This window comes from Pholcus phalangioides, unplaced genomic scaffold, assembly GCF_987345545.1.
Source record: "Pholcus phalangioides strain wild (caught in Gottingen) unplaced genomic scaffold, Ppha-v1.0 ptg000013l_1, whole genome shotgun sequence".
Lineage (NCBI taxonomy): Eukaryota > Metazoa > Arthropoda > Arachnida > Araneae > Pholcidae > Pholcus > Pholcus phalangioides.
The window spans coordinates 29,666,165-29,693,580 of NW_028301606.1; the positions used below are offsets into that span (position 1 = coordinate 29,666,165).

Consider the following 27,416-nt stretch of genomic DNA (forward strand, 5'->3'; position numbering starts at 1 on the left):
TGTAGCATCTCCGAGGTAGCGATGAAATTTGGATTTTCACGTACGACCATTTCACGAGTGTACCGTTAATATCGGGAATCCGGTAAAAAACTAAATCTACGACATCGCTGCGGCCGGAAAAAGATCATGCAAGAACGGGACCAACGACGACTGACGAGAATCATTAAACGTGATAGACGTGCAACCCTTCCGCAAATTGCTGCAGATTTCAATGCTGGGCCATCAACAAGTGTCAGCGTGCGAACCATTCAACGAAACATCGATATGGGCTTTCGGAGACAACTCCATGAATCCATGGACCCTACACGTCAACAGGGGACTGTTCAAGCTGGTGGAGGCTCTGTGATGGTATGGGGCATGTGCAGTTGACGTGATATGGGACCCCTGATACATTTAGATACGACTCTGACAGGTGACAGGTACGTAAGCACCCTGTCTGATCACCTGCACCCATTCATGTCCATTCCGACGGACTTGGACAATTTCAGCAGGACAATGCGACACCCCACACGTCCAGAATTGCTACAAAGTGGCTCCAGGAACACTCTTCTGACTTTAGACACTTCCGCTGGCCACCTAAATCCCCAGACACGAACATTATTGAACATATCTGGGATGCCTTGCAATATGCTGTTCAGAAGAGATCTCCACCCCCCTCTTACTCCTACGGATTTATGGACAGTCCTGCAGGATTCATGGTGTCAATTACCTCCAGCACTACTTCAGACACTAGTCGAGTCCATGCCACGTCGTGTTGCGGTACTTCTGTGTGCTCGCGGGGACCCTACACGATATTAGGCAGGTGTACCAGTTTTTTTTGGCTCTTCAGTGTATATACATACATTGAGTACATGTGCTTTGCCCCCCCCCCCCCCCTGGAAAAAGTTGAAATGACGGCCCTGAAAAGGGGTATCGGAGACAGGAGCAGCCTCTTAAAAATTTATTTAGATATGACCTTTATCGGTTGCAGTTATACTATAATATCCCATATACAGGGGTTCGGCAAAATGGTAACAGTTACCATACCTTCCATTCCCAACACTGTTGCAAAACCCCTGGGAAATCTCTACAGTATGTTACTTCTTTACATCTACATGAACCACAATTCATGTTATACTACTTGGTGCTAGAGCAACGGGCAAAATTGTCTAAGCTCTTTTCACATCAGACATCATAGGATGATACTACATTGCAGGCTGAGAGCAGCACAAAATATTTAGAATTTATAGCAGTATATTTGCCAGCATGAAAGCGGGTCACTGTGCCCTGAAAATGTCAAAAGAATTATTTTAGACCATTTTGTTAGGGTAAAAATTTTTTCTGGCACCCAGATTTTTTTTTTTTTGCGATTTGCCCAACCCTGTAAACCAGCTACCATATTCCACCCGCACGCTGGGAAATTCTAGGTCACAGATTCTAGAAAATTCTTAAATAGCTTTATTCTGAAAATCCATTGAATTGGCTAAATGCATATTGTGTTCTTTATTGAACCTTGCTTTTCTAGCATGCCAGAAGCATACCAGACCCAACATTCCGAAAGCTGCTGGTGTCCCTCGGGTTTCATGGCATGTTGGCTAATGCGGGGGTGGGGGGAAATATGATATAAGATATAATTAAAAATATAACATTCAAAGCAAATCACACTTATATAACCACATCATTAACCAATTTTTTACTTCCCTGGTACAATTTTGTTATTTCTGAGCTCGTTTTCATGAAATTTACAACTGAATTTTAATTGTACGACATAACAACTTATACAAACCTTGGTTTTCCTTTTGACTGCTTCAAACTAGTTTTAAATGCTTGTATGTCTTTCCACAGTTTTGAAATCTTTTCCTCCTCTTTAGGAAAATCAATGTGCTCTGGGACTGGTTGAGCCATAATGTGTGAAATACTAATTCTGAACTATATATAAGAAAAAAATTTTTCTGCGAATCAACAATTTTGAGAAAAATATATGTAAAAAAAGAGACATTAGAGTAACAGTTTCAAAATCTCAGACTGGCTTACTATCAGACTACAGGCGATAGCAAACCAGAGTTGAAAAAATACTCTTTGTTGTGATGAGGTTTCATTGCATATTTTTATCGAAACCAGTAGGCCTGGAAATACACTTTTTTAAAAATCCCTTAGCACAAACGGAAAACACTAAAATGGATCCCAAATTGACATATGTACAGCATTAATGTATGAAACCATTTGACAAGAATTACCAATCCTTTACAGGGATTGAATCTTGAATAATACTTATAACGATCAACAATACTGTTCCTTCAATCTTTTGATGATAACGCAATCAGGGCCTGACTTTAACGTAACGAGGTCCTGGGCAAAGCAAACATTTTGACAGTGCTATCTTAACGCACAGAGCCCCACCCAGGCACCTCGCGTAGATAAAAAGGTCTCATGAAGATGAAGCTGGTTAAAAATTTCAAAAGCAAATGTCTCACCAAGTATGGGGGCTTCAGAAAAAACACTTTGCCCGATGGCTGTCTTGGGAGCATCATTGGCCTCCAAGGCAAGTGGTTGTACTGAGGCCATTTACCTGGCGAATTCTCAAAAATTTCAGCCACATCTTGTTTGTGAGGCTCTGGGTCAACATATGCATGAGCCCAAGATGCTCTTCAGATGGATCATGCATTTCAAGAGGGAGAGGGGCCTATGTGACTGTGGTCGAAGATGTTCAGTTCATCATTGAATACCGGCTGATGCAATTTTCTGGGGCCCAAAGGGGAAAAAATGCCAGTGAATGGCAATCAGGCCCAGATTGCAATGATTTGCAACATTTCAAACCGATCGCATCAGCTTTACTCCAATATAACCCACATGTAAAATCTAAAAATAACATGACAAACGTGTGTGGATGAAAACAAAACTAAATTTCCCTTGTAATTTCCACGTGGTAATTTCTGATGCAAGAAGCTAAATAATTGACATTTAAACGAAACTAATGTTATTATTCTTATCCCATAATTGCAATTGTTATAAAATTTTAATTTTTACCATTACTAGTTTCAAAGTTATTAATGGGGGGATTATATAGATATTTCTCAGCAATTACATTAATTTAATTACAATAAATTACCCGCAAAATCTATCTGGCTCTTCCACCGGAGTCCACTACACAAATTCGTTGGTTGATGCCATTACCGAACTTGTAAACTTCTTACATTTTACGAGAGAAAAAATACACTAAGGAATAAAATGTCTTATAATGAAAATTTGAAATAATGGTTTTTTTTTTAATGTTCAGAAATATATATTTCAATTTATTAAGTATCTAGTTTTGATCATCGCACATGAAAAAAGTGCTCTGCTCTGAATCTCTGCTCATTAAAGTTCGTAAGTATTTAAAGACTTTACGATAAAATCGTAAATGGTTTTGAGTTAACCAAACCGGAAAAAAAATTATTATATAATAATAATAATAATGCAGCTGCTGCTCTCTGCCGAGGAAATGGCTAACTAATATTCATTAGATAGATGGCAGCACGGGTATTATATTTAGATGTTTTCTGCCTAAGAGATGCCAGCACGAGTTCCTTTATTCGAGGAAAAGAAATTTCCATGTGTGGAAAAAAATCGAAAAACACATACAGCGCCAAGTTTAAATTGTCCGAAAGTTGTAACGATTTCTTTCACAAGATTGCAGAGAATTCATGCAAGTTATTCGAACCTTTTCACAGGGTTTAAAAACCCCCTCCCCCCAAAAAAGAAACCCAAGTATTTTATGCTCCGGGCTGGATCTGTGTGTGTGTGTGTGGGGGGGGGGGGTTAATTACCCCCGGACAGCAATCTTGAGGTGCCGGAAAACTTTAGGGGGAAAAACATATACCGTTAGTTACAAAAATCATCAAAATTAGTCATGATGCCCACATCCTGCAGCCGCGCCCATAGCCACTGTGGTGGCCGAGTGGTCATGGTGACGGACTCGCATTGCGAGGACCCCACCGTCGCCACGTTCCCACTTCACGGAAGGTTCACCACACACACATGCCAACACGTACCAATTCGTTAGCAGTTCCGCATACGAATATGGACAAGGTGCATTGCTGGTTTAGTAGTGATGTAAAAATATGCAAATAGTTAGATTTGTGCTGGGCCCTAGGGCTGGAGTAATAAGTTGTTCTTATGGGGGCCGTTAGATTTGCCCCCCCCCGTGACAAAAAACCCTCCGACTGACTGTTGATTACGGCTATGCCTTGCCCCTTCATAGGTATGTTATCAGACTGCATACCTATCAGCCATCTCCTTGAGGCACCGCATACATATACAACCACTTTGTGACCCTCAAGGGACTGCTTGTCCTTCCAGAAGGTCAAAATACTTTATATTAAATTTTTATTTTTCAAAGCAACCTTGCTTATCGTTGTATTACCATCAACAGTAATCATTATACACGTGTACACGCACGATAATTGAATTTTTATAATATGCCACAAAAAAATTGTGTCGAAAAATGGCAAATTAAAATAGTTATATACTTTTCATTGTATTACCTCTTCGAATTTTGATGATTAGTGATCATGCAAATTGTTGAAAATATACATATTTTTGATAAATATTTCTATGCACAAAAATTAAACACACGTACTATAAAAGTGGAAAGAAAAGTTTTTTTCCATACAAATTCTATTGTATTAGTGTTTCAAAAACTATACTCTTCGCGAAACCAAAAACATAATTCAATCTCTTATTAGTATGATTAGCAGTTTGATATTTATTTAATATTTTTGGAGCAGTGTAACTAAAACTTTTTTGAGAGAGAGAGAGAGAAAGAACAGAGTTTTATTTGTTTTTGGCACTTGATATTCAATACTTAATCTAGTTGATGATCTGTTTTGATTCCTTATTAACACCATTCTTCATTTGCTATAACAAATTTTATTATTCTGTAAATATAGTTTTGTCTTATAGATAATGCGTGGCACTCAATTTTGTTTTGGTTAGAGGAATTAGTTTTTATTATGAATCTGACTTTATTATATATATTGTCTAATTTATTTATGTTAGTGAAACAATTATAGGCCCCCCCCCCACAGGGCCTCCCCCAAGGGTGGCGCTAATAAAGCTCCAGCCCTAAGGCCGCCCTGCGCCATCCTCATACTTTTTTGTTCAAATTATAATAAGAGGGGAAAGCTGATTTGAACGGTCTCGTCCCGTGGAGGTAGGAATAATACTCTGATTCATAGCTCCACGGAGGGCCGCAAGTGGAAACGAGAAAACTGATTTTGTCACTTAGTTCAAGTACAGTGGAATCTCCCATAACACTCTTCATTGGCGGACACCTCCCGTTAACGAGCTTTATTTTGAAGTATGTAAACGGGCCTCAATGCATTTTACTATCCTTTAATGGATACTCCTCGTTAGGAGACAGAATATTCGGGCGAAGGGTGCCCGTTATCGAGAGGTTCTACTGTATGCATTTTGGTGTCCCCCCCTCGTAATTTTGAATAAATGAAAAGTAAACTTGCCATCCAAAGACACTGACATGACGAAAACATTGAGGGGCTGAAAGTTGCCAGTAAACCCGTATAAACAGAACTCGAGCCCTATGTAGGAGAGGAGGTGGAGTGTACTGTATTATATATTCATTAATTATTAGGGCCTGGTGAAATATCCTCATTCCCCAGGTTCCGGTGCCTATGAACCTGTATGAACATTTAGAATGGGAATAAATAGAGCAATTTTACTAAAACGGATTTATATCGGATTATGTTTTTCACAGTGATGTTTCCAATCAAGGTACAGAAAAGGAAAAGAATTATTCTAATGCGGATGAAGCTGGAACTGTCCGGCGTTACCTGGTTTCTACATATACGGTAGTGACATATTACGAAACGTGATTATAACGACGAGGTTTTCTTTTACCTTCATGCACACATTCGTTTTCCCTCTTAGACGAATAAAAAATCACCCACAGTGTGAATTGATCCACCGAAAACCGGAAACGGATAGATAAGTCAAATAATTGCTCCACCTCCTGGCGCAATGATCGATCGATCCCGATAGCTGGACTCGATATTTCAAGCTTGTAGTATTAAAATCTTGGTTCGTCCCAAAAACGATAAACAGGTGTGAAATTTCTTTACTCTCAACTATAAATAATCAAAATGTTACTGAAAAAAGACACTTTCCTTCAGTTCACGATTATTTCGATAACAAAAACAGAATCCGTAGAGAGAAAGAATGATTATCACAACATTAAGCAAGAGTGATACCTATACACATTGATTGCAAGACCTAAAGATCTAAGCTCGTAGACAGGATGGGTTTGCTTGGTGACAGCAAAGAACTTAGAGCTCTTAAGAAGCGTTTTGCGAAGCGATCTTCGATGCACGGAGCGTCTTACATTTTTGGTGAGAACTCGAACTGTTTCACGTCGTTATTGTGGAAACTTCTGATTTTCACATGTTTCTTATGCGTCATCAACAGCGTCATGAACCTCGTCAAGCAAACTCACGACCCTTTCTATATAAAGATATCGAGCAAATTTTCTAGCCAAGGGAGTGCGAATATACCTCATTTTCCAGAGAGCCCACGAGTTGTCATTTGCAGGTTGCCTCCGTGGAAAACAGGTATTATTTTTGTATATGGGAGGTTGATAGTGATATCTTCATCCGTGCTTTTAATTCCATGATCCAAAAAATGGTCAAAATTCGTTGCAGTACAGCAGAAACTCTCTAATCCGGATTCCTTGGAACCTGGCGAATTCCCGATATTGGATCAAGTTTCACTTAATTCCCAAGTTTCATTAATTTCGCGTTCGGTAGGACCATCGATTTTGGCATCACCGCGGTTTTTTTTAAACTGGAGGAGTTATATGCCCTATATCATACATGCTCAACCAAGGATTCGCAAATCCAATTTTTTAAAAATGAACCAAGTGTCACATTTAGAGATCATTCAAGTGACCCGCGGCAAATTTTCAGATCACTTAAGAGACCCGTGACATATTCACCGATCACTTGAGTGATCCGCGGCACAGTTCCACATCACGTGATCGACCCGCAGTATATTTATACATCACTCAAGTTATCCGCGACACAGTTGCCACATCACTTAAGTTATCCGCGGCACAGTTGCCACATCACTTAAGTTATCCGCGGCACAGTTGCCACATCACTTTAAGTTACCTGCATAACACAGTTCCGCATCATTCATCATCACTCATGCGTCATAAGTGTCCGCGATGGCGTTTTTAAACTAATGAAGTGGCCCGCAGTCTCCTGAAGATTGAGCACCCTTTCCCTACATTATGCCAGTATGCATTTTATGAAGTTTTTTGAAGGTAACAATTTCTCAAGCTTGCCCAACTCTACAAATCAGCATCTTTCATATTTTGCATTCTTACCGTGATTGACAAAGGTTTTGCTTGGAGAAGTGCTCTTGTAGTAAAATTGCGGGGATCACAGAATGTCCATGCTACGGCAAATGTGGTAAATCGGTTATTACGCATGAATATCCGGATTCCTACCGGTCGTTATGCACACTAACAGATGAATCTACATAATAACCAGATTTATCGCATTTATAGTAACATCCATACTCATCCATGGGTTGCAGTTCAGAGGCGAATTCCCTGCCTCAAATCAGAATATTTTAAAGATATCTTCTAGTTGTTGTCTTTCAAACAAGAAAGAGGAGTTTAAAAAAAAAACTGATTTTGGATTTAAAAAATCATTAAAGATCTTTTAGAAAAAACACCCTTACAAATGTTTCCTGATTATGAGAGTCCGGATTACGGAGTTCCTGCTGTTTTTTTTAGGGTTGGCTTCTCTAAAATGTTCTTGAACTTTCCCATGATGATAGAGCGGATTAATTCTACGCATATTTTCGAAGACCCATATGATGCAATTTTCTACGCCTTTTTTTCAGATGGCGACGACCGTGAGCAGGACATGATGGAGTATGGATTCATGAGTTTGGGCTACCCCTTCGATACAATGAGAGATGGCAGTTTGCAGAATCTGATAGAAAAAGTTGTACCGGAATTTGGTTCTGAACCTGATATACTTTCTGAAAACTTCAGTAAGCGATGGGGCAGTGGTCGTGCTGCTTATCATTCATTAAAGAATATGACCAACAACTTTACGGAAGAGTATTTCATTCGTAACAACAGCATCAGGTATTAAGAAAATTTTGTTGAAGTTTCATGTAACGATCGTGGTATATATTGTGATTATTTTTTCCTTCTTTACTTCAAATTTCTGTAAAAATCTTGAAATATTAGCTCTTAAAATTTTCTTACAGTTGTGAAGACGTGTTGGTCGATTGTTTCTTCGGATTTGCACGCATATCATGCTGCCAGTTCTTCCGCCCCGTTCTTACGTCGAGCGGCATTTGTTTCCATATGGTGATGCCAGAATTGTACAGTTTGGTGGAACCTGCCGGGTTTTCTTTGATAGTGGATATGATGTCACCTGCTCATGGCTGTTAGTTTGCATTAATTTTAGTTCAACTTCCGATAATGAAATATTTGACATTTTGGCTATACCATTTAAAGATATAGATGCGCGAATTCAATGTCTAGTTCTCTTTATTTCTATAATACGTGAAACGAACAATGATTGAAATACAGAGTGATTCGAAAAGAATCATCCGATTCGAAAATTATGTATTTTATAAAATTAAAACACATATAATGCGAGTCCTACATGAAATATGAAAGGGTGATCTTGTTTTATATCATGAACAATTGATAAGTCAATATGTAGTTTATGAAGCAGTTTTGGTGAAGAAGTGAAATGGTTTCTTTTTTTAGTTAGCAGAAACTCTTCTGTTCTCTCTTATTTGCATGTTGTCAGCCAGTAACCAACACATTCAGAGTTTTTCAAAGACTGCTATTTAGCGGATGTTGAGAAAATAAATGTCAAATGTGTTACAAGCCAGAAAAATTGCAGAACTTGACTTCCGAAGCTTAGTGATGAGCTGAAACGACAGAAATTCCACTTGCAAGAGGCTACGGATGCGGACAATTTTTGCATCAGATTTTCATTGAAACGTATTTTGAAAGATTTTCATATTGCTTTAACGTTATATGCGTGATTGAAGGAAATCGTATTGACATTTTTAAAACCAAAACTCAAACATTTTACCTTTGTATCCGTACATTACTTATAATGCTGCGTCGTTGATTAAAAAAAAAATGTATATCGCTTTGAATGTCCCTGCGAATACCTCAACCCGTTTGAATATCGTCATCAAACGGGTTGAGGTATTCGCTATGGTATTTATTTTGTTACTAAAATAAACCATCTATACTATACCATTTAAAATTTTTTTATTTCTTATTTAGCTGATGCCGGGAGAGAAGGATTCACAGTGGCGAGTCTACATCCCAAAATGAGGACAGAGTGGCTCGATTCTGCTACGGTCAAATATCTTGCTCCAGGTTGTTCCACAGATATCCAAGTGAAACTGACAGTAGTAAGTAGTGTGAGTTCAAGTTTTATGAATTGCTAAATTGACAATCGTTTTAAAGAAACTGTATTTAAAAACTTTTTATAACATGAAATTTTCTAGACGAATCGATTGGCTTTATATTCGACGTGGCTTGGTTACAGAACGGAATGTCCGACGTTGCCAACGCAATTGCTGGAGCCGAATCCTACTATTCAAGTCCTATACACCGTGAGAAACTGCTACATTAGACAACTTTCTTTTATGGCAAAGGAACTCTGTAACTGCAGTCCACTGCTATATTCAATAGAAGGTAATCTTGTTTTAAACGTAAAAAGTCACAGGAAAACATTGATTGCATTCTAAGTGTTATTCGAATTGTAAAGTTCACAAATTTTCAAAAAGAAAAAAAAAGTTGATCTATTCCCTGTACTTAACAACTATTAACATAATACATATTGAAAAAAAAAGGAAAACAAACATGAATTTATGCCATTTATCTTGAAAGTTTGAGTTGAAAATGACTGTCCAGTTTCGAGTAGAGATGTTTGAAACAAATTGCAAATGTTTCCAAGAAAAGTCACATAAACTCTTGCATACGTTGCCCTACAATCTACATTATCTTTTTATTTTCTCCATTTCATGTATGATCACTTCTTGTGGTATAACTTGACAGAAAGTGGTGATGAAAAGCCGAGTGTGTGCACTCCTGATGATATAATAGATTGTTACATACCGAATTCGATGAATGGTAAAGGTAAAGGGTATTAGTCTTTTCTATTCTATTTTAGCATAACTTTAAACTGTTTTAGTGTTTTAATCTAATTCCCAGCAAAACGTTTTGAGAAAAAAAATCAGCCTTCCCTCTGGAGATGAACTGTGATATCGAATTATTGTATAGATGAATGCTACTATAAATGAATGTTTTCGCTAAAATTCGTATATACTATTTTCGTGTTGTTATGAAAAATACTCTGCTGTATTTGGATTTCTCGTTCCATTTCTTCTCCTACAGGTGCTCTTTATCAATGTATTGAACCTTGTTTCGATTATACATTTGATATGGGTTCTTCCGGAACTCGCTTCGGTGGCAAAAATATGACGTGAGTAGATACTATTTATATAAATAAAAATCAGTGCGAATAGAACATGACCAGGCTCTATTTTATTCGGATGGAGATCAAGTTTATTTTTAGATCTTGTGTATCATATGTATGCTACAGTAGATGGATTTTTTTTTAAAAATAATTTCAAATTTCACTAAAGTTCCTAAAATTATTTTATATATCTCTTTCCTTTCAATTTCATCTTTTCAAGCAGCAGGCTGATATATCGTTTCAACGGACAGGAATTCACTCTGAAACAACAATATAGGGTAAAGACTACTGATTTACTGAGTAAGTACATACAAGTATAGAATATAAAACACATATCTCTCTCCGTTAAAAAGTCTCGCCGTATAGAGCAATAGGCCTACAACGGTACAAATATTCAATCATTACACTCCACTCATTGTTTGAAAAGCAAGTGGTATATGTCAGTACTATAACAAGCATTACGGAAAAACAAACTTCACGTTACGTTCACAACACACGCATACACGCACATTCCAACATATACTTAATGCATAAATTCTATGGAGGAATATGGACGAGGTGCATATGGGGGTTTAGTAGTAGTAGTATATAAAACAATAAAAAAAAACTAATTGTTTAATGCGCAAAATATTCTGGTGCTTTTATTACGCCTATGATGAAGAAAATCACAAGGTGTACAAAATTTATGAATTTAAAAATAAATAAAATAAAATATCTGATGTTCCGTAATTTCTTGCGTATGTAGACTGCAGTGGCATATAGTTCACCTTTGCAAATTTCATTCACCAATGAAGAAATGTTAAAAAATGGAAGAGTTTGCTTGTCACGTTTTCGAAATCAAAAATGCCAATTCTGTTTTGTTTTAACATTTATCTATCTTCTATAGCTCTTTAACAAATATTTTTAAAAAATTAATTTTTAAAATATTTATTTTTATCAATTTCAGCAAAGCTGCAGAGATACATACACGGTGATTACTTAATTTTCCTTTTTTGCCGCATTTTACTGGCGAACCGTTGATCCGTAACTAGGATTTTTTGTACCGATACAAACATTATTTTGCCGTCCCCACAACTTTAAAATTCGATACTTCTATAACGGTGTTCTTTGTTCCCGCCTAAAACTATTACCCCTAAACTTTTCCGCCCAGGGTAGTCACCCTCCCCCCCATTCCGGCTCTGTCCTAGAGGCATACTTCCAGTTAGAAAAAGTATATAAATATCATGTAGAACTGAGATGAATCATTCATGTTGAAAAGAATTGTATAGTTATTAAAATTTTAAAAAAATCTTTTTATACGGAAACTCGTCCTCAATTTCAAACCAAAAATGCTCAAAATTGTTGCCCTTTCTTTTCTGAGGCCGACAAAAAAAAATTTCCGCGTTTCTAAGTGCAATATTCGCAGAGATATTATACATAGAATTAAAAAATTGGAGGAAAAAGTTGGGAAGGAACAGCAAATACTAACGGACAACGCTTCTTTCTCTTATTTATGCTGTTCTTTCCTTACTTTCCTCCGATTTTTCAATTCAAATATCTCTGCAAATATTGCACTAGGAAACATGATTTTTTTTGTTGGCCTCAGGAAAGATAGGGCAACAACTTTGTACATTGGGTTTGAAATTGAGGATAGGGTGTCCGTATTAATGCATATTTATTTATTTTAATAACTATAAAACTTTTGCAACATGAATCACATATCTGAGGACTACCCTTTATTTGGATAATCTAAGTAGGAGTATACCTCTAGGATCAACGGTTAGCCAATAAAATGTGGCAGGGGGGGGGGATTAAGAAATCATCCTGTATATAAGACACAGCAGTAGATATAGAAATGTCCTCTCCACTTGTCAATACAAGATTCATTGAGAGACTGGTTATTTGTGTGGAGATGAAGATTACAAGGAAGAAAATTCATCACTGCCCCCACGGGGACACGAACCCCGGTCTCTCGCTTCGCGGATGAGTGCTCTACCATCTAAGCTATGGAAGCAGACAGAATGTTTCAACCTTGGAGCGTATATATGTTGAAAGGCACCGTACATGGACGACGTCAACGATCAACTAATAGCTCGTGAATGACATAGGCCAACCATATGGCCGCATGCATGTAGAAATGTCCTCTCCACTTATCAATACAAGATTCATTGAAAGACTGGTTATTTGTAGAGATGAAGATTACAAGGAAGAAAATTCATCTCCACACAAATAACCAGTCTCACAATGAATCTTGTACAGCAGTAGATATCCCGGAATAAGAATTTTTGTTTTTTAACGTTTAATCCATGGTTTGCACGCAGGGAAATATGGTATTTGTCCAAAAAGAGATGAGCACGTAGGCTAGTATTCAAAACGAATGCTATGCGAATTTTCCAGACCATTACTTACTTTTGTATGGTCTATCATTTTAAAAATTGAACTCAAATTCCTATCCGAAAGTATAATTTATTTCATGATTTATTATTCTTCTCTTCGTAGGTCAGCTTGGTGGATCATTAGGTCTTTACCTGGGTGCAAGCATAATGACGATAATAGAGATAGGCATATTCATATTGCTGTACGTCTTTTACTTTTTGAGACCGCCAAGGCAGAAAAACAAGATATGGGCGAGAAATCGTATTCAGCGTGTCAATTTCGAGTATCGAAACTCCCATCGATTTTAAGAATTATAATTGGAAAATTCTGGAAATAAAAATTTACATTTTGTTAAGCATTTGAAGAGTTTGATATTTATTGGTTTCTGATATCAATGTGGAATTTTCATTTTTTGTCGTATTACTATTGTAATAAAGAATATACACGTTCATAGTTATTATGTATATGTTTTGGACAAAGTTATTATAAATCATATCAAAGAAGAAAGAACCAAAAACTTTTCTATTTGGTCCTATAGGTTACTTGAATACGCACATCTATGTATATATATGGAAAATAATTTGTTGGGTTGTTACACGCATCTGGAATATTCCCCTTCATTGAATCAGTATTGCATACGCATGAACAGTTATCGGTTGTATTAATATATTATTTGAACAGCCATATCAAAAAGTAATGTCGATTCCGTTTTGTTCCGTATCGATAATACACAAGATTGATGTACCATAATAAATATTAGTTGCAGATTGTAGAAAGGAAAACTAATATTCTGCTGATAACAGATATGCATGATTCACAAGATCTTTGATAGTGGAAGTAATTCGTATTGATTTGGATTTTATGTGGGAAATTGGACGATATTCCGTTCTTGAGGGAACTGGAGAGACGATTAGGGGAGGAAAAAAACAAGCATCAGAGAAGATAGAAGACACGTAATTTATACTCTCTGTAGTTCAGTGGTGAGAGGTATGATATCTGAATGATCTTTGATTTTATATGTGTACTATTAGAAGAAAAAAAGGAAAAAAATATTTATTTTATTTCGAAATAAGTTATTGATGATTATCTATCATAATAGATGCGAAAAATAAAAATAAAAAGTTTATATCAAAAATGATTATACATCACGTAAGTTTGTTGAGATTCATTTGGACTGATATTTAGAGCAAATCAGTCATGTATGTAAAATGCATTAAACTGCATTTTATACAGTATTTGATGCTGAAGAGAATGATGCATTTAAAGAAACGTACTTTCTAAGTTCTAGAATTTAAAATTTTGCAGTTCTCTATGGTCGGTTCATCATGGTTCTCTAAATCCGATCCTATTCACACTTAAGTAGTAATTTTGTATTGTTTGAATTTTCTTAATTCTACTATAATTATTATTTTTCTTGTCCATACCTAAGCAGCACGAAAAATTAAAATTTCGTTCTGTTAACATTTTCTTGATATTCTACTGTAATTTAATTATTTGAATTTTGCAATAAATAAGTATTAATTTCTTCTGTATTTGGTTTTTAATGAAAAGTTATTGAAAATTGTTAAGAAGTTATTATAACTTTATGTGATATCAAATAGTTTTTTTATTATTTAGAGATGTGATGTCCCTCTCCCACTCCCGCAAACGATATAAATTACAGTGAAAATCTTATGTAACGGTAACCTGCAGAACGATATAATTGCCTATATAACGATATTATTTTCTAGTCTCGATGCACTTTTCATAATGTTAACCACTTCACGAACAAGCTTTTAGCAAGAAATTTGGATTATCCGATCTGACGAATCAGTGATGAATCTGGTAATCTTGTCCTAACCTTACTGCACGTTAGAAAAAAAGAAGAAGGGGAAAGAGAAAAAAAATAAAATGAAAAAAGTATAATAAAATAAGGTAGATAAGAGAGTTTTTTAGAATCTATTTTCACCCCCTCCCCACGTGTTCTCGTTCGCTGTTCTAATGTACATAGTACAAAGATGCATCATATGTGTGGGGGGGGGGGGGGAAACATTAACAGGAGTATACAAGAAAAGAAGGGGAAAAATAGCAACTTCACTTGATAGGGTTACTATAAAGTTTCATGACGTCAAAGAGAAGGGAAAGAAGACACAGATACCTTTGTTTGATTTTATTCTACTGGCGTCTGGGCGCAATATTACGTCCGTGATCGTAAAGAGGTTAATATGTATATTCTGTGTATATTTTTCCCATCTATATAACTCCTTTATAAGAATGCGATTCTCCGGTCCCTTAAGTATCATTATATAGGTGTTTTACTAAACAGAAAACGGCGGGCCGCATCTAGCCCGCGAGCCATAGTTTACCTATCACTAGCCTACAACAATAATCCTGCCCGAAATCTATCACATGAACCGAGAAGTTTGTGCACCCATGATGTCTTAATTAATGCAAACTGTAAAATACGAGTGTTATTTTGTATGTATCACTAATATATTTCAGTAGGACAACAACCGCTATGAATTTGAATGTATATGACTCCAGAAACAGAGTTATTAGTAAGACCAAATGCTGTGGCAATCGAAGAGAGTTGAACCGACTCATTAGGAATTTCACCCAGAAGTCTACGATTCACGGGTCGACCTACCTTCTACGACCGGATTCCAGCGTTGCCAGCAAGTTTTTCTGGAGGATGTTCATCACCCTTTGCGTCATGATGGTAATCTGGAGCATCGCCGAACTCGTTAACAAAGCTGTAAAAGACGAACGAGTTTACATAAAACCATCTAGTAAATTCTTTGAAGGTGCTGATGAAAATTACCCTTTCTTTCCCGAAGGACCGAGAGTTATCATATGCAGTCACCCACCATGGAAAGCAGGTACACACACACACACAGATGGTATATTTCTAAATTTACCCCTCTCATTAGAGCTTCGCTAACTATTTTGATGGTTAGACATTGAACCGAAGTCAATATATACACATTTATATGCTTCCTATTTAACAACGTATTTTACTTTTAAAGGTCGGAACAATACTATTCCAGAGTTTGTCATGGAATACGGATTCATTACGTTGGGATATCCGTTCATCTCGTTGAGCTTTGCTGATATGGCCAGCCTTTTAGATTCGATTTTACAGAACGAAAAAGAATGGAATCTAATAGGGCTAAAGAATTTCAAGAAACGATGGGCAGCAATGCGTAAAGAGTATGAACATATTATGGAAGAAACACCAAATTTTTCAGTTGAACGTTTCATTAGTGAGAACAGTCTCAGGTAATTAAAATCCATTAGTTTTAACGCAGTAAAATACCGTGTGCGGAAAATCCATAAACAACAATTGAACTCTACGCAATTCGCCGAAAGGAAAATTCACCGCCGAGCAATTCACCGACATGACAATTCACTGCTAGAAAAATTCATCGACAAATACAAACAACCTCGACCTGGGCTCAATAGCTCCTCACCCATTCAACAGCTCACTCATATAGTCACTCACTCAATCATGCATTCACATCCCCATTCACTTGGTCACTCAATCATGCATTCACATCTCCTTTCACTTGGTCACTCAATCATGCATTCACATCTCCATTCACTTGGTCACTCAATCACTCACTCACTTGGTTACATCCACTCTTTCGATCACTCACCCCGTTATCATTTAATCGCTTACTCATTCGGTCATTCAATCACTCACGGTCATTCAAAATACTCAAAAGTGACGAATTGAGTGAGTAGATGAATGAGCAAGTGAGTGGTGATTATGTGAGAGTTGGGCCTGGAATATACATGCTGCTAAGCAGCACGAAAGCATACCACTTTTTGAGCATATGCGACCAATGAGCTTATAAGTTGCATGCTTTCGTGCTGTTGTATTCCAGGTCTTATTGTGTGTGATCATTGATCATTTTTTTCGCACCACGGTCATTTTCTGCACACGAGGGCTAAGTAGACCGGGACCTACAATTTATTGCCGATTGCGAACGGCAGTCTTGTTTTCATACTCATCGAGAGGTTGGTGAACTAACTTCTCGATGGGGGACTTCCTGCGGTAGCAATTTTTTCTAAGGTCATGTCGCCGTTTCTGTTGTACCCATGTGTCAGGAAAGTTTTTCTGACAAGGATGAACCGGGTATCGAACTCGCGACACCTCTAAACATCCTTTGGCACTTTAGGCGAGTATCTTATCGACATGGGCTACCGTGCCCTCCAGGTCTTAGGAAGTTAGATAGTGAGCAGGTGAGCAAATGAGTGAGTGAGTAAGCAGATGAGTTAGCTGGTGAGTGAGTCACTGTTTCACTCAATTGCGCAATCACTCGGCAACTCACTCAGTCATTTGGTCACTCATACGGCCACTTATTCCCTCAATAGTTCACTCACTCGGTCACTCACCCATTCAACAGCTCACTCATATAGTCACTCACTCAATCGTGCATTCACACCTCCATTCACTTGGTCACTCAATCACTCACTCACTTATTTACATCCACTCACTCGATCACTCATACCGTCATCATTTAATCGCTTACTCATTCGGTCATTCATACGGTCATTCACCCACTTACTCGATCATTCATGCGGCCATTCACTCACCCACTCACTCGTTTACTCACTAGCATATTCACCAACTTACTCGGTCACTCGGTAGCTCATTCGCCAACTTCTTCGGTCACACATTCACTCACTTGCTCATTCACTCTATCACTCACTCACTTACTGGGGACGAACTGTGGTCGGTGAATTTTCTTATGGGTTTTCCTATCGGTAAATTGCATGGCGGCGAATTTAATGGAAATCTTGAAATACAGTTGTATACAACACCATCAAATTCTATATGCAATTATTATATACCAGTCAATTCTTTTCTCCCAATTATATTGATTAGGTGTGAGGAAGTGTTCGGGGAATGTTTCTCATCGATCACGCGTATTCCATGTTGCGAGATTTTTGAACATGTGTTGACATCATTGGGCTTGTGTTTCCAATTGAAAACCGATTCATTATTTGTTCTAAGAAGCTCTGATGTGTCGCCATCCGGTTTCCCGTTCACCATTGAACTGATGTCACCTGAAAGTCGCCGTAAGTTTCGAAATCAATGAAAAAATGGTTTTAAAAAAGTTTTTTTAACTTTTAACTGAAAATATTATGCATTACCATACTACTCTGTGGACTGACGATAAGCACACATCACTAATAAACTATTTATGAAATTGATATGCCATCTATTGCACTAGGGGCTGCATATGCCGCTGTGGTGGTCGAGTAGTCATAGTGACGGACTCGCATCGCGAGGTCCCAGGTTCGGACGCCACAGCGGTTGTCGGCTGAAGTTTGTTTTCTGTGGTTCCCGACTTCAAGGCGCGAATGCGATTCCTATAAAAAGTTTCGCCGCAGAAAGCAACAGGCCTACGAACCAAATGGTACAAATATTCAATCATTACACTTCTGACGTACAGATGGCAGCACTGAAAAATCAGACAACACTAGATACGCACTCAGACTGTTATAGGCACTTACACTTTCGGTTTGAAAGAAAGAAAGGGACTGTTTTTATGTACCGAGATAATAAATTTAATTTTTCATAGGTCTCCTTGCCCGTAAATTTTAACTCTTTTAACTAGAGATATTTTGCCGTCTATCCTGAGTTCAACGAGAAGAAAAAATTTTCCTTGTTCTCAAGTGCAATATTAGCTGAGATATTTGCATTTAAAAATTACTGGAAATGAGGAAAAGAATAGTATATGTATAAACCTTTTATAAATTTCACTGATCTGTCTTATAACTGGCCAAACCAAAAATATGGAAATAACCAAACACTCAGTAAAATACCACAAACTTTTTCAAAAAGATTCTCTTTCGATTTAGTGCAGATGATAGTGCCACCCCACTCCCCAACTACGAGAATAATATTAAAAAAACCAAGTGCAACGAAATACTATATCTTTTCTATTACAGTGAAACCTTGATGTAACGATATTCTGCGGACCAAGAAAAATATCGTTGTAGAGGGACTATCGTTATATCGAGAGGCAGCAGTTTAACTTTAAATTATAGACATTTCCAAGCAAGATTTGAAAAAAATATCGTTGTAGAGGAAATTTATCGTTATATCGAGAGAGGTTTCACTTTATTTATACTGTACGCACACACACATATTCCTATACAACCCCAAAGGGAAAGATGGGGAGGTTTTTCATGTCCCTCTCCTTCTGTTATCACAAATCGTGAATTATAGCTGACTCTGCTTCCTGGCTGTTGATCGACAGGATGGTGTGTGTGTGTGTGTGTGTGTGGGGTGGGAGGAGGGAATGGAAAACCGTGTGAGTAGGAGAAGCACCGTTTTAAACGTGTTTGGGCTCGCCATTGCCTAAATAAGAGGTTTTTAAGGAGGCAAGATATCTCGTAGTCGCCGAAACACAAGCATCAGGTTGGGCGAAATATCTCGTAATAGCCACTGGGAGGGTTATGAAATAAGCTTGCTTTATTCTGTTCTATGAGAAGTTTTTGAATTCTAATATCTCAGCTAATATTGCACTAAAAACATGGAATTCTTTTGGATCAAAAGAGATAGGGAAACAATTTTCATATTCAGTGGATAAGAAGAACGTATAAAAATAAATTTTGTATCTCGGATTAAAATATATAGGCACGCTATTTGAATATTTTCTCTACTTCAAAGTATGTTTTTTTTTGTTTACAAGACAGAAGGATAAAAGGACAGTAACAAAACAAACAGTATTTGACCCAAAGGGCCGTGATTCTTCCATGGGTCATAAACAGTTAATTGAGACAAGATTCATGACAGAATTATAGTTTTACGAATTGTCAAATAAAATGAACGAGAAACATTTAATACATTTTATTTTAAATAAACAATTTTTTATAGCATTTTTAAACTATTAAATGTGAAGCTGTCAGCTATCAATACATTAATACTATTAAATATATTGCACAACCTCGGAGCAATAAAGCATGACGATTTTTTGTAAATTGCTTTTCTTATTATATAATGGTACCTGATATAAATTCTCTGTTCGTATAGTACTTTGTGTAATTGTTCTGCTGAGATATCAACTAGGACTTCCATTCATGAATAGCATTACTTTGTATAAGAAAAGTTGACGCAGGTTGAAATGATTTAGTGATTTGCATTGCTTTGTGAGATATTATTGTTAATCAGCTGTTAACAATAGTATCAGTTGTTAATGTTATTTCTATAACTAACGGCTGACGAGTTATTTGAGTCGAAGGTTTTCATCCTGTATATTAACCCATTTGTGCTCGCGAGTATTTTTTTCGAAAAAATTTGCAACACATACGTTTTGCGACACATATTCAAATGAGTACAGTAGGTACTAATGGGTTAATCTTCATTTCGTATTCCTGAATAAGCATGAAGTTTTATTAATTTGCGGTGGTTTTATACAGCTTCCAACAGGGAACAAGGATTTTATATTTCAATCAAACATCCAAAAGAAAGTGTGACTTCTCTAGACATCGCATCAACCAAATACATTGCACCTGGATACTCTACGGCGGTTCAGATTTCATTAACAGTTGTAAGTGACGGATTTGTTTTATATCTGAAACACATGAATTTGCATATTTTATGATTGAGATAAAAAAGTTATCAAAATACTTTTTAGTGCTGAAACTCGAAGTTTCGTGATATGAAAATCATACAAACATGGATCAATTACAGATATGAATAAATTGTTTTGTTTTTCCTTAGACGAAACGAACTTCGATCTACACATCTTGGACAAACACCGAAAGATGTCCAGCATTATCGGAATCAATTCAACCCATCTCCGAGTATCAACACATTTATACTGAAAGGGATTGCTTGGTGTTGCACGTCCATCGCTTAGTAACTCGATATTGTAACTGCAGTCTTATTTTATACAATAACTTTAATGGTAACTGCAAGTACTATGAATAATTGTTTTTATTCATCATGAATTATAATTCAAATTGAGAGTGAAAGCAGAAAAATACTAATAACGTTAAAAATTGTTATAATTTAAATTACCTGAGGAGATGAGCCACTTGTTAGTATAATTATCTGGGTATTTAACTCAGAATCTTGTCTATCACGTGGGTGTTTGTGGTAGCTCAGAATCAGTAAAAAGCGTGGTCCTGGTTTGATGAAAATTTAAGCGAAATAGTTTTAGGCCGGTATTACACTATAAAAGTTATATAAAGGTACTTTTATAGCCCAATACCTGCCTTAGAGATTGATGTGAATAAACATATTACAGTATGATATACAGAGTGTTTCGAAAATGACTCTCTAACCTTGAAATGACATTACTTTGAAACAGTGATAGACAGAAACTTGAAAAGAAAATGGAACGTTTGATGGGAACACCTCGAATTTAAAATACACTGGTTTGTGGAATTAGTTACAACTTTAGCTAATAGATCGTCTTCATGCAATGCCATTTAAAATGTTTGTGAAATTTTCCTTCTCATACGCGAGTCAAATCATATTACATTGGATTCGAAATGGTCGTCATGGTTATCAATGACGTAACAGAAGTGAAGAGTCGAGTTTAAAGCCACCTTATGTCTCTACTACAATGAATTTTGGTATGCCTCGCAAATCTTTCGGTTCAACTGGTACAGCGTTTGAGCAAACTTGATGTAAACAATAACCTTCAGATAGCTCCAAAGAAAAAGAAATAGTTGAATAAAACAGATGTGGCGCCACACACACACACACACACACACACACACACACACACACACACACACACACACACACACTCTGTTGGTTAAATGTGTTACTAATTTCACAAAACGACTGGGGTATCGGAAGGGTTCGGAACTGCTGATTTCCGCTCTCATGCTCTTCTTGATCTTTACGTAAGGAAAAAATTTCGACTTCTGAATCAACTTATATAGTGGGCGCTCAGACCCATGCCATAGATTATTGTGGGTTCTCGAGCACCCACAGCATCCATGGCTCCAACGCCACTGCAAACCGGTGTATTCAAAATTTCTGGCGTACCCATCATACCGACCACTTGTTTTATGTTTCTATCTAAATCACTGTTTCCCCACGTCATATCGAAGTTAGGGAGTATTTTCTGAAACACCCCGTGTATACTTGTATATCATTAATGATGAGATGCTTTATGTTCCTTACCTTTATGTATCATAGGAACAAATAAATTCAGAACGTGCAATCCCGAAGATATAGAACATTGCTATATTCAAGCAGCGTATAAACCAAGTGAGAGTAATTTTTTCATAAAGAAGTTATGAAAACAATTTATCTAAAAAAAATTAACATTAATTTTTTTATATTGTTAATGACATTTTGCAATAACCTTTGGTTGGTATGTATATATATTAGATCGAAAAACATCATAACAGATGAGATCAGCTGCCTAAAATCAGATCAGGCTGATCTAAATTCTTTGCACAGTGGATATCTCTGCAACTGTTGCTTTTAGAAACATAATTTCAAGTACAAAAAGTTTTCAAATGACTTGTGGTTACTCAAAATATTTTAAATTTTCTAAGGGTCGTATACATAAAAAAATAGAAAAAAGTTAACTTTTTGTGTAGACCCTTTGTGGTAAAACTTCCAATGAATGTAATGTAAATGCCCCCCCCCCCAAGAAGTTATTTATAAAAAATTGCATACATTTATTTAAATGCAATCTTAACGGAAATATTTGAATTTGAAGTTTTCAGCATTTATAACCAATGATTGACGGCGTGGTTCACAAATTGCGAAACGTAACACAAATTCAAAGTTGTAAAAATTCTGTAATTGTCAAAAATATAATTACTTTTTATTGTGAATAAAAAAAGTTAAAATGGTTGACTTCATTCTATTTGTGCAGTCCCTAAAAATGTCAACTTTTGAGCCAATAAAACCTTGCCAACAAACACAGTGATAAGTTGCCAAAACATAGTGATTTTATCACGTATTTGATATCACTGTAAATATTGCATTATTGCGTTTTGAAATATGAATTTTTTTGCTAATGACTTTTCAGAGCGAGATCTACATTTCAATATTCGGAACTTTTAGCACACGGGGACTGTATAAAAAGTTAATTTCCTTATTTTTTTTATGTATACGACCCCTGAAACAAATTTTGAAATTTCAAATAACTGCGAGTCATTTGAAAACTTTTTCGTAATAGGAAGCATGTTTCTAAAGTTAACCTTTGCAGAGATATCTGCTGTGCAAACAATTTGAGACAGCCTGTATTTCGAGACTATCCAGTTTATATAGCGTTGACTATATACAGACTATACAGAGAGATTATACTTTGTTTTGTGGTTTTACTAAGTATGGGGAAAAAAATTAAAAACTATAAAAGTGTACGTACATTTAAGTCAAACACTTGACGTGTGCTTATTTCCAATTATATATGATTTTTTTAGACAAAAGAATGAGGCCCAATTGCCATCCTCCGTGCTATGAGTACGATTTCAAGATGGAGACAACTGCAACGATTCTTGGTGGCAAAAACGTCACGTAATACATTTTTATTATAAGTCATTATTGTACATTTTTCGAAATCAGCGCCGCGTGAACTATTGCACCACAGTGTGAAGAGAACGTAAAATGCATTTGTGTTTTTCAACGTAAGCGTAAGTCAGGAAATACTTGCTATACGCAATGCGAACTTTCTAAAATTGTTTTCAGGAACAAGACCCATGGCGGATAGGTAAAAAAACTAATTTCTGTTTTGTCTAACGTATTTTTTTTCTATATAAAGCAAGATAAGTAAAGTGAGCTTAATCAAAAAAATATCCAATAGTTAGGATGTGCAAGAATGTTTTTTTTCCTAAATGCAATATTTTTTTGCAGGAGAGCGGTACTACGGTACAAAAAAATCGAATTTACACTCAACGAGTATTGCACATTGAGAATCGCCGATGTTATGAGTAAGTTTACATTTATGTCTTTTTTCTTTCTTTGAATTCATCTGATGCCAAATCATCAATCACATTATTTTTAGTATCGTACGTACTTTACGAATTACTATACAATGGAATTCACCGATGAACTTTCTTGGTATGCTCATCAGCAGGAGCGTAACTAGGATTTTTGTGAGAGGAGGGTAAGCAGAAGCAGGATTTTGCCAACCCCCATCATAGTAAAAATGCAATGATTTTGTAATGATATTTTGTTCCCCTCTTAAAATTTGCCACCAGAGGGGCAGCTGTCCTCTTCGCTCTCCTCCAGTTCTGGCCCTGCTCATCAGTATGACTTCGAAAAATAATTATTTGAAACCTGATGTGTCACTTTTTTTTTTATAAAGAACGTGTTTACATGGTATTTTTTTTTTACTACGTGATAGGTCAGCTCGGAGGTTCACTTGGACTTTACCTAGGAGCAAGTATAGTGAGTGCAATAGAGGTGTTGGTGTTCATATTGTCGTACTTATGGTTCTTGATCATTCCTGAAAGAGAGAGAAAAATGGCCGGGAAAAGAAAGAAGAGAAAGACCATCTCTAAAAAAACTTGATATTGTTTAAAAACTGTGAATGTCATGCACTCATAACCACTAACGCTTTAAATCAAGCAAAAAAAAAAAATACAGTACTATTCATTTTTTTTAAATCTTTAGTTGCGAGTCTTGTACTTTTTGACGTTTTGTTGCTTTTGTATCTCATGTTAATCACTGCATTTTTTCGAAACACAACTACTAATTTTAATAAATTTTTTTCTTTTGAAACTCAATTTCATTGAAAAATTAATTATTTTAAAACCCTTGCATAAAGTTTACCTCACATTGGGCAATATCGACAATTTTTATTGAATGGGAATTGATAAAATGGTTCAATGTTGCTCCATATTTCTTCAATTCGAATAGTGTCTACGCTAGTGCTATATCGATTCCAAAACACGAATTGGGTCCACGCGCCGAACGCATAATAAGGATCGTTTGCTCTCAGTTTGAATAACAATCATCTAATAAGTCGTGATATACATATATTCTAGCTTTGCGAGATCGGTTTTCAATAAGCCACAACATTAACATACATTCTAGTCAACACGAAGCGACACGCATGTAATGAGTTAATTCATCACGATATGAATAAAACGTGCCGACTATTCATGGTTGTTAGGAGGTATTCAGTGCTCTCAATAGGAGTATTTTTTGAGTTCGTTCAGTGATCTTCTTTATATATTCATTCGTTATTTACTCAAGCTGAAGGGGTATTCACTGATACCATTTGGGTTTATTTTTACCCCACACGATTTTGAGCTTCGTGATAGTAAACAAATCGCCGAATTACCAAACACAGTTTACGTATAAATACAGTTTATGATTAAGTTTGCGTGTCGAATCACCGTGAAAGCTATACTGAGACCTGATCGATTATTGATGATTTATGTCATGGATATTGAGTGTTTCGGTCAAAAGAACAACGCTTTTCCATTTATCATAATTGGAAAACTTGGCCGCATCTGGAAAGGAAAAGCTATCACAGGTTGTCACCCAAATACAAGAATAAAATATTTGGCATAGCTTGCGCAAAAAATGAGCCATTTTCACACGTACGAATGAATTAATCTTTCCAGTCAATTTCGGCGAGTTCTGCGAAACTTGCCTGAGATATTGCTCAATAAAACTCCTACGGAACTTAATCGTAAAGGTAAAGTTGAGGGAGAGAGGCACCTCTTTCCATTCAAAATGAGGATTTGAATCTCATCTGTTGGTCGAAACACTGGTGAGCAATGGACAAGTTCCTATCGAAAAACTATCATCAAGAGCCCAGAAGTGTCAATCGAGAGGATTGCGAAAAATGTGACCAAGGCAGTAGTTGGTACTGCGGTGACAAAAAAAAGCTTCGGGAAACTATAAAAAAATTTGCTCGGCATAGTACAATGCACGGATCCGTTTATCTATATCCAAGGTAAGTATAAAAATAAATAAAAAATCGTTATACAGTTGCATTGCGCAATAGTAAACACGAATATCAATATCTGTAGTATTTAAATAGAATTCGATCTGAAAATACACTTGCTTCATCCTACCCTCTGAAACTTAATGAAGTTCCTGACACGGTACTTATAGAATTAATGCATAATGTGAACTACGTAATTATTTGCAGATCGAACACCAGATGTGTTTGTTTGTGGAGGGTTTTCTTGATATTTTGCTTCTTATTCGTGAGCGTCCAAGTAGTCAACCTGATTTTGGAAGCAATGGACAATCACTCGGTGTCGGTCACGACTGTGTTTAAGGAAGTCGATGATCGATATTCATTGGAACAGGAGAAATTGCCGGAATACCCTGGCGTGACTATCTGTAGATCGCCTCCAGTGAAATCATGTAAGTAAAAATTCTGGAAAATTGCTCTTAGGGAGACGTAAAAAAACGAAATAAACCCGAGAATATCACGAAAATAAATTATTATTATTATTATTTATTATATACAAACCTGTGCAAGGCCAGTTTTATGGATAAATCTCTATAATGTATAGAGAAAGGCAGTCTGTCCGAAACTGAAACTCCCATCTGCTGAATCACCATTTGGTTATCAATGATAATAGCAAGTTGCACGAGTTTTACTTATTTTTTTCCAGGATTTTCCTATATTTAGTATAGCAAGAGTGATTTTGTTCTAGAACAAGCTCTATATTAAAGTTTATGACGTGATCACATGAAATGTTCGCATTTTCCTAAATCAAAATATTGAAAAAGAATATTAAAAAAAAAAAAAGTTTGAAAGAAAGATTTATTTCTGGATATTATTCCGAGAGAGGGGAAATTTGGAAGAAAAAGTATACTTGTTTCTCCACCGGGAATCGAACTCAGTCCTCTTGCAAAGCACGCTTGCCCGGTTTGCACGTTGACATAATATCCAGAAAGAAGTCTTTCCTTCATACATTGGGCTCAGAAAAAGAAAATAGTCTCATTTAAAAAAAAAGTTTCGCGAAATTATTTAGCTACATTATAGTTTATCAAATTGTTCTTTAAATACGAATTGTGTGGTTTTAGCATCAGACGAAAATTGGGTGAAAATGATAAAATACGCTTACTTGTCTCTGGGGTCACCCTTCGTGTCACTTACTCCTGAAGAAAGATCAGTGATGCTGAATTTACAACAGGAAGATAAACGAGATACAATGCACTACATGACAGAAGCTCGAGAACTGTATATTGCTTACAAAGCAGCACATAATGTCACTCTCAGACAGATCCTAGAAGAATCCAGTCTAAGGTAATTGACTATACGTATTCAAAGAATAATAGTAACAATAAATATAATGCAAAAAAGTGTTGAAAATTCGGTAAATTTAAATCCTCGGATAATACATTATCAACGAGAAACATCAGGATGATATTCAACATCTTGATGATGATGATGACACTGAATTTATATATGTATAAATTAATGCATGTATGAACAAATGATACGGTATAGAATCTGAACATATATTTATTCGATAGATTCATTCATTCCGGCTCATTCATCTATATGTACAATATTTTCATATTTAATTATTTAAAATGCGCTCATTCACCAAACTGTTAGCCCTTTCTTAACCCTTAAATACGTAGCTTTGTATATATGCAAAGAGTTCTTTAAA

The 27,416-nt window shown here is 36.3% G+C and overlaps 3 protein-coding genes across 3 annotated transcripts in view; 2 read left to right on the plus strand and 1 right to left on the minus strand.

The window, feature by feature from the left end:
• Positions 1 to 3,227, minus strand: part of IleRS (Isoleucyl-tRNA synthetase) — a 37,458-nt gene extending 34,231 nt beyond the window's left edge. Inside the window, exons 1-2 of the mRNA XM_089241164.1 lie at positions 3,089 to 3,227; positions 1,766 to 1,908 (exon numbers count right to left, since the gene is read on the minus strand). Of these exons, the coding sequence (XP_089097290.1) occupies positions 1,766 to 1,884 (119 nt within the window). The 5' untranslated portion in view covers positions 1,885 to 1,908; positions 3,089 to 3,227. The remainder of the gene's footprint in view (positions 1 to 1,765; positions 1,909 to 3,088) is intronic.
• A 3,044-nt stretch (positions 3,228 to 6,271) lies between these two features.
• On the plus strand, positions 6,272 to 13,214 carry LOC149078938 (uncharacterized). The gene is made up of 9 exons (XM_089240467.1): positions 6,272 to 6,362; positions 7,882 to 8,131; positions 8,257 to 8,438; positions 9,302 to 9,432; positions 9,529 to 9,718; positions 10,082 to 10,162; positions 10,421 to 10,508; positions 10,726 to 10,802; positions 12,981 to 13,214. Exons 1-9 carry the CDS (start codon positions 6,272 to 6,274, stop codon positions 13,163 to 13,165), a joined length of 1,275 nt encoding a protein of 424 aa, XP_089096593.1. The 3' UTR covers positions 13,166 to 13,214.
• A 2,130-nt stretch (positions 13,215 to 15,344) lies between these two features.
• Positions 15,345 to 27,050, plus strand: LOC149078939 (uncharacterized). The gene is made up of 4 exons (XM_089240468.1): positions 15,345 to 15,715; positions 15,863 to 16,115; positions 25,934 to 26,154; positions 26,824 to 27,050. The coding sequence occupies exons 1-4, from the start codon at positions 15,355 to 15,357 to the stop codon at positions 27,048 to 27,050; spliced, it is 1,062 nt and encodes a 353-aa protein (XP_089096594.1). The 5' UTR covers positions 15,345 to 15,354.
• The last annotated feature ends 366 nt before the right edge of the window (positions 27,051 to 27,416 follow it).

What these genes read in the sequence shown, in the direction of transcription:
- LOC149078938 (XM_089240467.1), top strand. Translation starts at nt 6,272, where the DNA reads ATGGGTTTGCTTGGTGACAGCAAAGAACTTAGAGCTCTTAAGAAGCGT. An exon ending in ATTCGTAACAACAGCATCAG is followed by an intron (nt 8,132 to 8,256) that starts GTATTAAGAAAA and finishes ATTTTCTTACAG; the next exon opens with TTGTGAAGACGTGTTGGTCG. An exon ending in GATGTCACCTGCTCATGGCT is followed by an intron (nt 8,439 to 9,301) that starts GTTAGTTTGCAT and finishes TTTCTTATTTAG; the next exon opens with CTGATGCCGGGAGAGAAGGA.
- LOC149078939 (XM_089240468.1), top strand. Translation starts at nt 15,355, where the DNA reads ATGAATTTGAATGTATATGACTCCAGAAACAGAGTTATTAGTAAGACC. An exon ending in TCACCCACCATGGAAAGCAG is followed by an intron (nt 15,716 to 15,862) that starts GTACACACACAC and finishes TTACTTTTAAAG; the next exon opens with GTCGGAACAATACTATTCCA. An exon ending in ATTAGTGAGAACAGTCTCAG is followed by an intron (nt 16,116 to 25,933) that starts GTAATTAAAATC and finishes AATTATTTGCAG; the next exon opens with ATCGAACACCAGATGTGTTT.